Source organism: Mus caroli, chromosome 1, assembly GCF_900094665.2.
Source record: "Mus caroli chromosome 1, CAROLI_EIJ_v1.1, whole genome shotgun sequence".
Classification (NCBI taxonomy): Eukaryota; Metazoa; Chordata; class Mammalia; order Rodentia; family Muridae; genus Mus; species Mus caroli.
Window position 1 is genome coordinate 32,051,408 of NC_034570.1, and position 12,224 is coordinate 32,063,631.

Here is a 12,224-nt window from a genome sequence, read left to right on the forward strand (position 1 = left end):
ACTTTGTAGACCAGGCTGGCCTCGAACTCAGAAATCCGCCTGCCTCTGCCTCCCGAGTGCTGGGATTAAAGGCGTGCGCCACCACGCCCGGCCCCTCTAAGACCATTTTGTTTGCTTCATTTGCATAGGGGAGAAAGAGTCCATAGCTTCCTTCCATCTGCATTTCACAGCCTCCTGGTTGCTATCCTCCTGGTACTATGGAGATGACTCAGGAAGGCATCATTTCCAGGGTTGTGCTGTGGCCAGAGAGAGACCATAGACAGTGAGGGCGGCCTGCAGAGGAACTACAGAGACAGCACCCTCTGTCCCCTAGAGACCAGGATGTCCATAGCTCTTTGCAGGGACTCTTTCTCTGGACCATTGTATAGCAAAGAGAAGCAATGGCTGGTTAAAGAAATCCCCACCCCCAACCCTGAGCAGGGGAACTCCTGTCAGGACTCCATGGTCTACTCTGTTGTGCCAGCCACCCTTCTGTCCTATATGGCCTTGGCTGAGGGGATAAATGGGTCAGAAAGGCAAGAAGTGGGGTTCCTTGTTCCTCCTCCAGGGCTGAGCAGAATGCAGCGCAGCACCCCAAACGGCAGGCTTTGAAAATAAACCCCAGCACTGGGAAATTTGCATTTCCTTTTTTCCCTAACATACTAGGAAGACCGGGAGACCAATCTGCAGTGTGCTCTTCTTTCATGCTGTATTTTAATGTTATTAAGGCTTTTTGCTCATGAAATCAAGCCAAATATCTATTCAGAATCGTGTCTACTTCAGCAAGAAATGAGGAGAAAGTGAATGAAGAGAAGCTCCGAGCTAGGTCACTGTTGGTGCTGGGTGATGGATAGCCTCTGTGCTGCTTCTGAGTAGCCCTGGGCGGTGGTTGGAGGCAGCCAGTGAGTGTTGCCCTCGCTGCAGCCAGCAGCCTTGGGCATAGAGAACCAGATGCAGGAGTTCTTGTCAGTATGCCCGAAGGAAGTAACTGTGTGAGTTCTCTGAGCTGGGCTGACTGACCTGCTCCCCTTGTGTCATTCTGGCAGAGACACTGAATAAGAGACATCCTTCCACACAGGTAACCCCCCATGTCTGCTGTGGAAGCCCCCAGAAAAGTAAAAACAGAGGTGTTTAGGGTTGTCCTTTATAGTTTCCATTCCAAAGTTGATGTTCATAAAATGAGGTAATGGTTGAGATAACAAAAAATAATCAATAGTTATACAGTAGCTAAATCTTTATTGCTAAAATCTTCTGGAAACCATGTCATGTATCATTGCCCCTAAAGACACTGGCAGTGTTGTCAGAGGTGTTCTGCCTCAGGCCACCATGCTGGACCCTGAAGACCTTGCCCCAAGCCTTCTAGTCAGGTCATGGGTACCCGCAGATCATGCTGGCAGTGGTAGCATGCAGAACAGGCATGCCAGCCTGAACATAAAACATAGATTAAAGGCATAATCTAAATTGTAAGTCTGTGTATTCATGTACAATGTATACAGCCAGCTAAATGCAGTATCAGCTCCTTCCATGTGTGAATACAGAGACTGTCAAAGTTTATGTTACTGTTGGGCATTTATTCGGTAGGTGGGTGGGTTTGAGGACCCTTCTGTATAAATGTAGAAGCCATATGTGAGAAGGGAACCTCCTAAGACCACAGCAAATCCACTGTGCACAGGAGCCTACAGCTCTGCTGCAAATACGTTTCTAGTCTATCCGATTCCTGAATGTTCAGCAGATGCTGTCTTTGACTCTGGGTGGCCCAGGCTTTGCTCAGCTGACACATGTGTGGCTGGAGCAGTCAGTAGCAGAGGCGGATGCTTTTCTAACCTGCCTGTGCTCATTCTCTTTTGAATAAACATTACTGCCTCACCAAAAAGTACCTGACATGTTCTTAATAAGGGGACTGTCATTTTCATTTTGAAAGTACCTGACATGTTCTTAATAAGGGGACTGTCATTTTCATTTTGAAAGGCTTGAGCTGATGTTTATTTTTTTAAAAATGTATGCTGTGTGGTCTTCATAGAATTTGAAATACTTTTTTCAAACCACTGCTCTTGGTAACTGCAAATTTTACATCTCAGAAGGAAATTTTTACTGAACTTGCTAACTGTGTGACTTCTTTGCTACTCTGTGGACATTATAAAAATAGTAAGTCTTACTGCGTGTAGAGAGGCATTCATATTCAGCTTCACTTTTGGCTGTTAGTGTTGTGTCCGCCCTAGAGCTTTGCCCAGAGCCCTCCCTTGAGGTTTCTCTGTGGCCTTCCTGGCTGCTCATCCTCTCGGGCACCATTTGTTCTGCCCCTGGGTTGCTAGGGCATCCCTCTGTCAGGCGCAGCTGGGATCGTCGATGTTAGTGGTGAGTTCTCTTCCGGGCAGAGCAGCTGTGGGCTCACGTGGTGCTCAGAGGTTCTTGTATAAGAAGCAGCCACAGTGGAAGCAGCCCACGTGGAGAGTGGTGGCGAGTGACCCCCAAGAGAATAGTCAAACCTTCACAGAACATCAGCCTGATAGCCATGAGGGCCTGTTCTGCAGACAGCACATGGGCCTGTGTGGGGGCTCTGCACTTGAACTGCTTCCCCTAGTTGGAGACAGATTGATCAGAGCAGCCTCCTCAGCCAGTAGGTTTTTGATATCTGTTGAATTCTGCAAGGAAATCAGCATGTGGAGTTTGTAATGGTCACAGCTTTGCTAGCATACACAAGGTACAGTGTTTCAGAAACCATGCTAAGAGTAAAATATGCCCATTCATTCAGTTTTCTAACAATCTTTGAGCCACAGGTTATTCTAGAACCCAGATAACCAAACCCAAGATGCACGCAAAATCATGTATTTTTAAAGAATTATGTCTGCTTAGATACAACATGGCTCTGGAACTCCCAGCCCACAGCCGCATCCAGCATGTGTCCGTCTCTGTGCTTCTTAGCTGCTTTGTTCAGAACCACCATCTTACGTGTGTGCTTATTATAAATCAGTCCAGCAGCCATTGTAATTTATCCTTTTTTAATGCTATGGAAATAATCAGTTCATTTCATCTTAGTTTTAAGTCTTTTCTTTTTTCCTTTTTTACTGCTGTCATTTCTTGTGCTTGTTTTTCCCCAGTGAGGGTTGTCGGCGAGAAAACACAATGAAGAATGTTGGAAGTCGCAAATATGCATTTAACTCCCTGCAGCTGAAGGCCTTCCCCAAGCATTACAGGCCTCCAGAAGGGACTTACGGAAAAGTTGAGACATGAACACACGGTTTCCTCTAATTAGCTGTTATGTAATCAATGTGGGTCCCTGTAGTGTCACATACGATTCTTCAAGAAGACCTGAAGGATTGGCTCTTATTTTTGTGTTTTTAAAGACACGTCACTGAAGAGTGTATGGAGCATGATTTTGTGCTGGAATCTGTAGGGTCACGTGTGGGTCAATAGCGTGGATAGTAATGGCTGCTCTCAACACCAGCTTTCAGCTGTCACTGTACCGTTAATGTCATAGTTCCTAGATGCCAGCTAGGTCTGCTAAAACTCCAGCAGACTTTTTCAAATATCCACTTAGCCCTGCTCACCCCGTTTATTTTTCTATTCAGTAACTCACAGGTGAGCATTGACCTAAACTCTACTTTCAAAAGGACTGAATATAAAACAGGAAATACCTACCCCCTTACACTTCAGGTCCCTGGTAGAACAGTAGATGTTAACTCAGCTTGGGGGAAAAGAACCTCCAGGCTGTGAGAGAGGCTGGTTCTAGTGGCCCTCAAAGGCCGCCAGGCTCTGTGAAACCCAAAGTGGAAAGAAAGCTTGGTTGGTCATATCAGGAGCTCACACACCTGGGGCCACACTGTTCCTGCCCCTTACAAGTCATAGATGAGTGTTTGCTTGAGATGTAAAGCCAGCTGTGAGGTCCCTGGACGCTGCTTCCCACCCCACCTCCACCACTGTATGCTCCATGTATGTTTAGCTCTACCCCACAGGGTGTATCTCCCTTTGTTCTCTGGCAATCGGGACCTTCAATGTGGCTTGTCATGGATCTGAGAGACAACTCTCCAGATGGAGATTTAGAGCCAGAGAGACAGTAGACACTTAGATATTTTCAGAATAAATGTTCTTCTGGAAGCTTTCTAATAATCTTCCAGAAGACTGTATATTATGTTTGAATGTCTAGAGAAAGTGTCTTAGTTTCTGGTTTGCAATAATGGTTAAGTCTCCCTTCTGTTTCACAGCTATTGAGAAACAGTTAAACCTGTCCCCTACCTTGAGAGTCTAAGAGGAGATTATGGGACAGGAAATGAGGGATTTCATACAGTTTAGTCTGTTCATCTTTTACAAGGTGATGATGAGTCTTATCTGCACGTGGCAGATTTTTTTCCTTAGAGATTTATGTTTTATAGGTTCTGTTCATCGTAATTCTGTTTATATGTTATTTAAAAGGCTGTAAAAAAGAAGTGTATCTGGACTGTATTCATGACACTGATACTAATGGTCTGTGACCACCATGGGATTCTTAGAGAAGTCTAGCTAGCTTTTTTTGTTTTGTTTTGTTTTGTTTTGTTTTGTTTTGTTTTGTTTTTGGCTCCTTTTAGAAACAGGTAACAGCTTGGATCTGGGGCATTTGAGGCTTAAGCAGGACCAGTCTTGGCAAGAGTCAGGGAGGGTGCAGGCATCCCTCTCAGTAAGTGCAGACAGCTGTCTCCCCTGCCTACTGGGAGGAAGATGTGCTCTGCTAAGGGGTGGTGTGGCTCACTGCCCCACCCTCTAGGCAGGGCTGTGGAAGGTGAGAGCCAGGAAGCTCCCTTCCCCCAACCCTCCACCCAGGCCTGCTCTGCTGGTATCAGATTGCCCAGAAGCCCCAGGCCTGATCAAAGATGGCTGAGTCTCAGTGTGGCTAGCTGAGCCTTTTAACTCTTGGTTGGTTCATTAGTCTTTTGTTTTTTGTTTGTTTGGTTTTGCTCATTTTGACATCACTGCCTTTTAGAAATATTTCTTCAGGTTTTAGAATTAAATGTTTCCCATGTTCTCCAGCTTTCCTTTCTGTCCAAAGGGCATTTGACCTGTCTACACTTAAAAAGGGAACGGGCAGGGCTGACTCATCTGTGGGCTTCTGGATAGGAATTCTTTTCTCCGTTTCTGTTTTATAATATGAATCACTGTAAAACTCTAAAACTTGGCTAATCACAGAGAACACTGTGGCTTCAGTGTTTTCTCTGAAGGCTTTGTGACGGTTTCCAGAGCATCACACATGCCTGGAAGGGTCATCTCGAGAGCACAGCGTGGGCTCAGCAAGCTCCTGGGCATTCCCTGCAGGAGGAAAAGAGTTTTCCAGACGGCCCCGTCCTGTGTCTATCCCCATTTAAAGGAATGTGCAGTGTCCGGTCAGCTGGGAATGCCATGTGGATCCTGTCAGCGCTCCTGCAGCTCAGCTGCCTTTACTGTCCTTTAAAGATGTAAAGATGTTGTACAGTACTGTTTCATCTCCCGACACTTGGGTTTGCCCAGCTTAGTGCATTTAAATACTTTTATTTATTTATTTGTTTGGGACAGTATTAATATATATGAACATATAGTCACTGTTTTATATATTCTTAGCTTATTCAAAGCCATGTATGCTGTAAATGTGCTTGTCTTTAGAATGATAAATAATAAAACTGACAAGAACATTAAACTGAGTCTCACTTGATTCAGTCTCCTACACTGCAAGGATGTCCTCCAGCCAGCGCCAGACTGGTGGTCATGCCTGGGCTTGGGGGCCAGGGCTCATAAGCCTGCAAGTGGGAGTCAGGAGAGATTACAGTCTTTTTAAACATGTTTTTAGCAAGTTTGAATTAAGGTGTATGGTTAAGAATGGGACATCATCAACTGGGGGACAAGAGGTGGGGTTACAGGAGTCAGCTCACAGTGGCTGGCTCATTCTAAACTTGCTCTTAAGGATCCCAAGAGAGAGAAATAGCTTCTTATAGGTCTCTGTAGCTATCTTTATACATTTTTAATGCTATTTATTTATTGTGGTATATGATAATATTTATGCATTTTAATTCTATTTATCTATTTGTATGCGGGTGTGGGGTGTGTAGTGTGTGAGTGTGCATGTATGTGTGTGTGTGGAGTACGTGAGGTGGTTTATGTATATGTATGTGTGTGTGTGTGTGTGTGTATGAATGTGTGTGTATCTGGTGTCCCCATACACTCATGTCAGAGTCAGAGGTCAGCTCCTAAGAGTCAGTTCTCTTCTCCTCCCATGGGGAGTCTTGGTAAGCTCAGATGGTCAGGTGTGTCAGCAACTGGCGTTCCCATCGAGCCACCTGTCAGTTGTCACTTATAAATGCACCCTCTCCTTAAAGGCCCATGTGACCCGGTATGTTAAGATCAGGAAGGGAGATAGTCAAGTATACTGCTTTTTCTAAGGGGAAATGGAAAGCTTGGGAGTTCATTCCCACAGGTGCTGAGCAGATGAGAGGTAGATACGGAAGCTTCTGTTTATGGACACTGCACTCCCAGGGGGATGCTTGGATGCAAATGGACCTGACCAGGACGGCCACCCATCCTGGGTCAGCAGCAGCACACTCAGCCCTGGTCAGTCATGCTGTCCTTTTAGGGGCTAATGGGTGACTCTGGGTAGGAGAGCACGCTTAGGCTTTACTATGCTCTGGATTGCAAGGGCCCCTCTTCTTCCATGGCCTAGGAAGGCTTTTCCAACAGTAACCATATTGCTGTCACCACCCAAGTGAGGATACAGGTCCCTGAGGAGTAGCCTAAGAATACTGATGTCCCCAAACCTCACCTGTGCACGCACACTCTGAATCTCATATGGGCCTAACAGCAGTCTTTGTGATAATTACCTGGAGCCTAGAAGGCTGGTGTCTGTCGCCAGTCTGTGACTCCTTTTGAAGAGCTGAGCTGGAGAGCACTTAGCTCCTGCAGCGAGCAGGAGGGAACTGGGAAGGGATGGCTGAGCTCTGGTTTGTCCTACCTGACCCCGCCCCCATTCAGATTTGCTTCTTGTCCTCCTCCTGCTGCTGATTTTTTTTTTTTCTTGGTTTTTTGAGACAGGGTTTCTCTGTATAGCCCTGGCTGTCCTGGAACTCACTTTGTAGACCAGGCTGGCCTCGAACTCAGAAATCNGCCTGCCTCTGCCTCNCNAGTGCTGGGATTAAAGGCGTGCGCCACCACAGCCCAGCCTGCTGCTGATTTTTATGATGTTTCTTAGGCCCCTCTCTAACTTTCTTCTTCCTTAGGATGACCATCCTATAGAATAAGACTACATGCTAATGTTGCCTACATTTCTAGGTTGTCCCAGACTTGAGTCTAGATTCCTCTGGACATCCAGCTAGACCTTGGTGTTCTACTTACATGCCTCATACACAGCATGTTGACAGGCTTCTGGGCATACTTCCTTTCGCTAGTCTGAAGAATGACCCTGGTTTCTATCCTGGCTTATCCACCACCACCACCCCCGCCCCCGCCGACGCCCCCGTGATTGGGTTCACTCTCTGAGCCTTTGACTCCCTCCACCAACAGTACACCAAGGGAAACCATGTGTGGGACTGTGATAGGCAGCCTATTTTGGTGGAATGGGGCTTGTTCTGGTGATCTGGTAGAAAACTCTACAAGGGGCAGAAAGGCGAGCCGCGTTCCCAGAATGAGGTGCCTGAAACCACAGAGCCCCCAACTCCATAATTCTGTGACTATCAGCCATGCAGACAATGTCCCAAGCTTCTGGTATTCTGGCTAGACTCCACTCCCACAGTTACCTGGCAACAGCAAGATAGCTCAGCCTACTATAAGAGGGGTTGCTTGGCCCCCTCCTCACTCTCTTTAAGCCCTCACCTTTCTTCCTCTCTAGTCCTCCTTCTCTCCCTCCCTTCCCCCCTCTCTCCATGTGGCCATGGGCAGCCTCTCTCTACCTTCTCTCCTTTCTCCCTGCCTTTCTACAATAAAGCTCTAAAACCATAGACTGTCTCTGATTATCAAGGCCCACCATGCTTGAACGATGGGATATGCTTTCTCCTGCTCTGCGTCTAACCTCCTGCAAGAAGGCCCCATCCTGTGCTCTAGCCATGGACCTGACCAAGGACTCTTGCCTGCGTGGGAACCATCCACCGCTCCCTCTCCCACTGCCCTCTCCTCCCTTCGGCCCCGGGGCTAATGAGCCGTGTGTGTGTGTGTGTGTGTGTGTGTGTGTGTGTGTGTGTGTGTGTGTTGGAGGGGGCATTTTGTTCTCAGCTCCTCCGCCATATCCAGCTTGGGATGCTGGAGGCCTGGAACTTGATACCTGGGGCTGCCCCTTGTCCACCACCTGCTGAGTGGGGTCAGTGGCTTCACCCAGGCAGACACCCACCCGGGGCCATTTAGAAAGCGTCCACCCGCCCAGAGCACTGGAGCTATGGCGGGACTCTGGTTTTCTCCCACTCCCTCTTTTCCCCACACCCTCGGCCCCGCAACCATGCACTGCCAGCACTCCCACACGCACACAGTAAAGTAGGCTACTCTTTGGTCCATATTTTGGCTAACTAATCAGATAAATAGTATCTTTCCTTTCACTACCTGTATAAACCCAACATTAAACCAAGAATGTCTATTGAAAGGAACTCACTCTATAAACCAGGCTGGCCTCAAATTCAGAAATCCGCCTGCCTCTGCCTCCCAAGTGCTGGGATTAAAGGTGTGTGCCACCACTGCCTGGCTTCATCATTTAATTTTTAATAGTTGATAATGTTTGTGAATGTATTTTGTAAAAGGCTTATTTACATTCTTCTAAAGGATATGTCATGCATATTTGGTCTGCCTTGCTGTTTACTTTTGTATTATTCATAAGGACAGGTGTACTTCTTGCAATAAAGGAGCTACTCAGAGTTTACTGGATAAGGGGCTGGCAGGACAGCTCAGCAGGTAAGAGCACTTGTCATTAAGCCTTACAGTCAGACTTTGAACCCTGGAATCCACATGGTAAAAGGAGAGAACACCCTCTGGCCTCTGCATGCACACATGTGTTCACCCAACCCCACCCCACCCCCAGTTTACTAAACAAAGATGAATGGTGAATTTGTAGTGTTTATTGAACCCTTCCAAAGCCTGTGTTATGTTGTCTGTCTTCCCTTGTAACCACCAGTTATTTTAGATGCAACTGAAGAGGACAGAGTCACCAAGTCAAAGGAGAGGACAAACTTGGGAGCACAGTGTGGCAGCAGAAGCACAGTTAAGTCTCTCTTGGGAGCAAGTGAGAAGGTATCTGTCTTAGAGTTTCTGTTGCTGCCACGAAACGTCATGACCAAAGAGCAAGTTGGGGAGGAAAGGGTTTATTTGGCTTACACTTTCATACTGCTGTTCATCACTGAAGGCAGTCAGGGCAAGAACTCAAACAGGACAGGAACCTGGAGGCAGGAGCTGATGCAGAAGCCCATGGAGGGGTACTGCTTACTGGCTTGCTCCTCTTGGCTTCCTCAGCCTTTCTTATAGAACTCAGGACCACCAGCCCAAGGACTACACTATCCACAATGGGCTGGGCCCTCCCCCATCAATCACAAATTTAAACAATGGCCTACAGCTGGATCTTATGGAGACATTTTCTCAGTTGAGATTACCTCTCTTCAGATGACTTTGGCTTGTGTCAAGCTGACATAAACTAGCCACCACAGCATCTTATAAACATGAGGCATGATGGGAGTAGGGATGAAGGTGACATGACTTAATAGTCATTTGATGACAGGAAACAGTCTATTTCCTTTCCTCTACACTGCTTATATTTAATGATGAAACTTATCTAAATCCAACACTTAAAAGAAAAACCTGAAAATGAAATTTAGAAAAGTGGGCCAAAGAGATGGACCAGTGGGTGGGCGTGCTTGTTACCAGGCACGAAGGCCTGAGTTGACTCCAGAAGCCATGTGCTGAGACCTGATTCCCATTGTCCTCTGACCTCCTCTACACGTGTTCAGTTGCATGCATATCTCCCTAGCCCCCACAAATGTAAAAAAAAAAAACAAAAAACAAAAAACCCTGACAAAAGTGTATCATCAAGGAACAAGATGCTTAGGAATAAACAATCAAAAAGGAGAAAAATCTGCCGGGCAGTGGTGGCCCACGCCTTTAATCCCAGCACTTGAGAGGCAGAGGCAGGCAGAATTCTGAGTTGGAGGCCAGCCTGGTCTACATTGTGAGTTCCAGGACAGCCAGGGCTATTCAGAGAAACCCTGTCTTGAAAAGAAAAAAAAAGGAGAAAAATCTAATTCCCTGAAAACTTTATACAGTTTTGCTGTGATTAGACACCAGTAAGTGTGTCTTATTGATTGAGGAGTTAATCGTGTTCAGATGTCAATGCACCCAGGTGCTCAGGAGGTTAAATGCAGTCCCTATTCAAATGCCAGCAGCACTTTTGTGTTTTTAGACATAGACAAAATGTATATCCTGAAATACAGATTCTCAAAGAGTTATACCCCAAATAATCTTGAAACAGAACAAAGATGTTTTCTGATTCAAATTTTTATTTTAGAACACTTTCTGATTTCAAATTTTGATAGTAATTCTCCAGTAATCAAAGCAGTAGTGTTGGCATGAAGGCAGACAGAGCCACAGGAGAGACTGGGCTCAAAACCAGCCCCACCATGCATGGCGCCATGTTTTCCCTCCCAAGGGCATCGTGCAAAGCTAGATATGCACATGTGGAGAGTAGAAAGTCAGAGCTTCCACCACACACAAAGATTAACTCAAAATGCATCAAAGGGCAAAGCTAAGAACTAAAACTAAAATTCCCAGGGCAAGCTACAGTCAGCTCCCTTGGAATCAATGCTTTTGTAGATGTGACTACCAAAAATTCAACCAGAGTCAACTATTAATGGGCAGAGGAGACCTAAAACGATTTCTTCAAACGCTAATATAAAGAAAGCCACCAAGCATATAGAACACACTAGCAGTCAGGGAAATAGGAAGCAGAAGCACTGGTGGATCTTAATGCCTACTAGAATGGCATACGAGTCACAAGGACATAGGCAGTTCTAATCTCTGTGCACTGCGGACAGAACATAAAATAGTGTGGCTGATATGGAAACTATGGCAATGCCTACTAATAAAAACAGAAGTACCCAATGACATACAATCTGCTATGTGTATGTTAAGACTGAAATAGGGTCCTAGGGGTATTTGTATATACACGTTCACAGCATAGTCAGGAGCTCCAGGGTGGGAACAACCGAGGTACCCACGGCTGGATGAGTAGGTAACAAGATACATACAATATAAACACAACATATACTACAATACCATTTGTCCTTACAAAGGAAGGAAACTGATACATGATACGAACCTTCATGGTATTCCGAGCTGGAGGCTCTCTCTCTCTCTCTCTCTCTCACACACACACACGTGCACGCACACAACAAAGAGTCCACATATACCAGGCACTTAGGGTACTCAAATTCAGAAACAGGAAAGAGAATGGTGGTTACCATGAGGAGAGAGTATGCCAAGGACAGGGCAGGGCGGGCGACCTGGCAGTGGCTGGGAGTCATCAGATGGGCACACTATGCATTTTCTGAGGTGGATGTAGAACAGTGCGGCAGGCAAACTGTACTGCACTGTGAATGTGCTCAACACAAAATATACGGAGCTACATACTTAACCATACTAAAATTTATTATTTCTATTTAACTAATTTCAAATATGGTCATGAATAAAGGTGTGTAAAATTATTTTGAGAGCAGAGGCCTACAGGTAAGAGGTAAAATTTATAAGCTTCTGTAAGTTTGGGTTAGGAATGTACACTGAAAGAAAAAAGACATTGTCATTTTCCAATATGAAAACTGCTCTAGNCCAGAGCAGCGGTGTGTGCTTTCTGGGAAGTGCAGCGCTGAAAATGCTCACACTTTAGGGATTCCCGGCCAGCCTGGGCTAAGACACATAAGGGCAATGTATAAAAATAAAGACTGTGCTACATAGAGTATCAGGAGATTGAAAAGGACAAACAAGTTGAGAAAAAAATGCCAATTAATCTTTAAGATACTTGNGCCAACAGTAAATAANAAATCTTATAGGAAAATAAAAAGATAACCCAACTGAAAGCCAGACTGCAGACTAGATAAACACTCTGCAAAGGCAGCATAGAGAGCCAATGAACACATGAAAAAATGCTCAGGTTATTAGACACTAGAGAAATGCAACCAAGATCCCAATAGATGCCTCTTCATCACAAGCAGAATGGTTGTCAGCAATACGAGCAGTTGTGATAGTCAGGGGTGCTGGAACCTAGATCCCATGACAGCATGAAATGTAGTAAA

The 12,224-nt window shown here is 45.8% G+C and overlaps 1 protein-coding gene across 8 annotated transcripts in view; it reads left to right on the forward strand.

Annotated features, from left to right (window-relative positions):
- The window catches only part of Inpp4a (inositol polyphosphate-4-phosphatase type I A), a 112,893-nt gene extending 104,011 nt beyond the window's left edge, over positions 1-8,882 (forward strand). For 6 of the 8 annotated variants that reach the window (XM_029475146.1, XM_021170851.2, XM_029475167.1 and 3 more), the window contains one exon: positions 3,078-5,611. In XM_029475146.1, the coding sequence (XP_029331006.1) occupies positions 3,078-3,210 (133 nt within the window). In that variant the 3' untranslated portion in view covers positions 3,211-5,611. Of the gene's footprint in view, positions 1-3,077; positions 5,612-8,770 lie in introns of those variants that run through there. The other 2 variants (XM_029475253.1, XM_029475213.1) reach the window with 2 other exon arrangements.
- Positions 8,883-12,224: the final 3,342 nt, after the last annotated feature.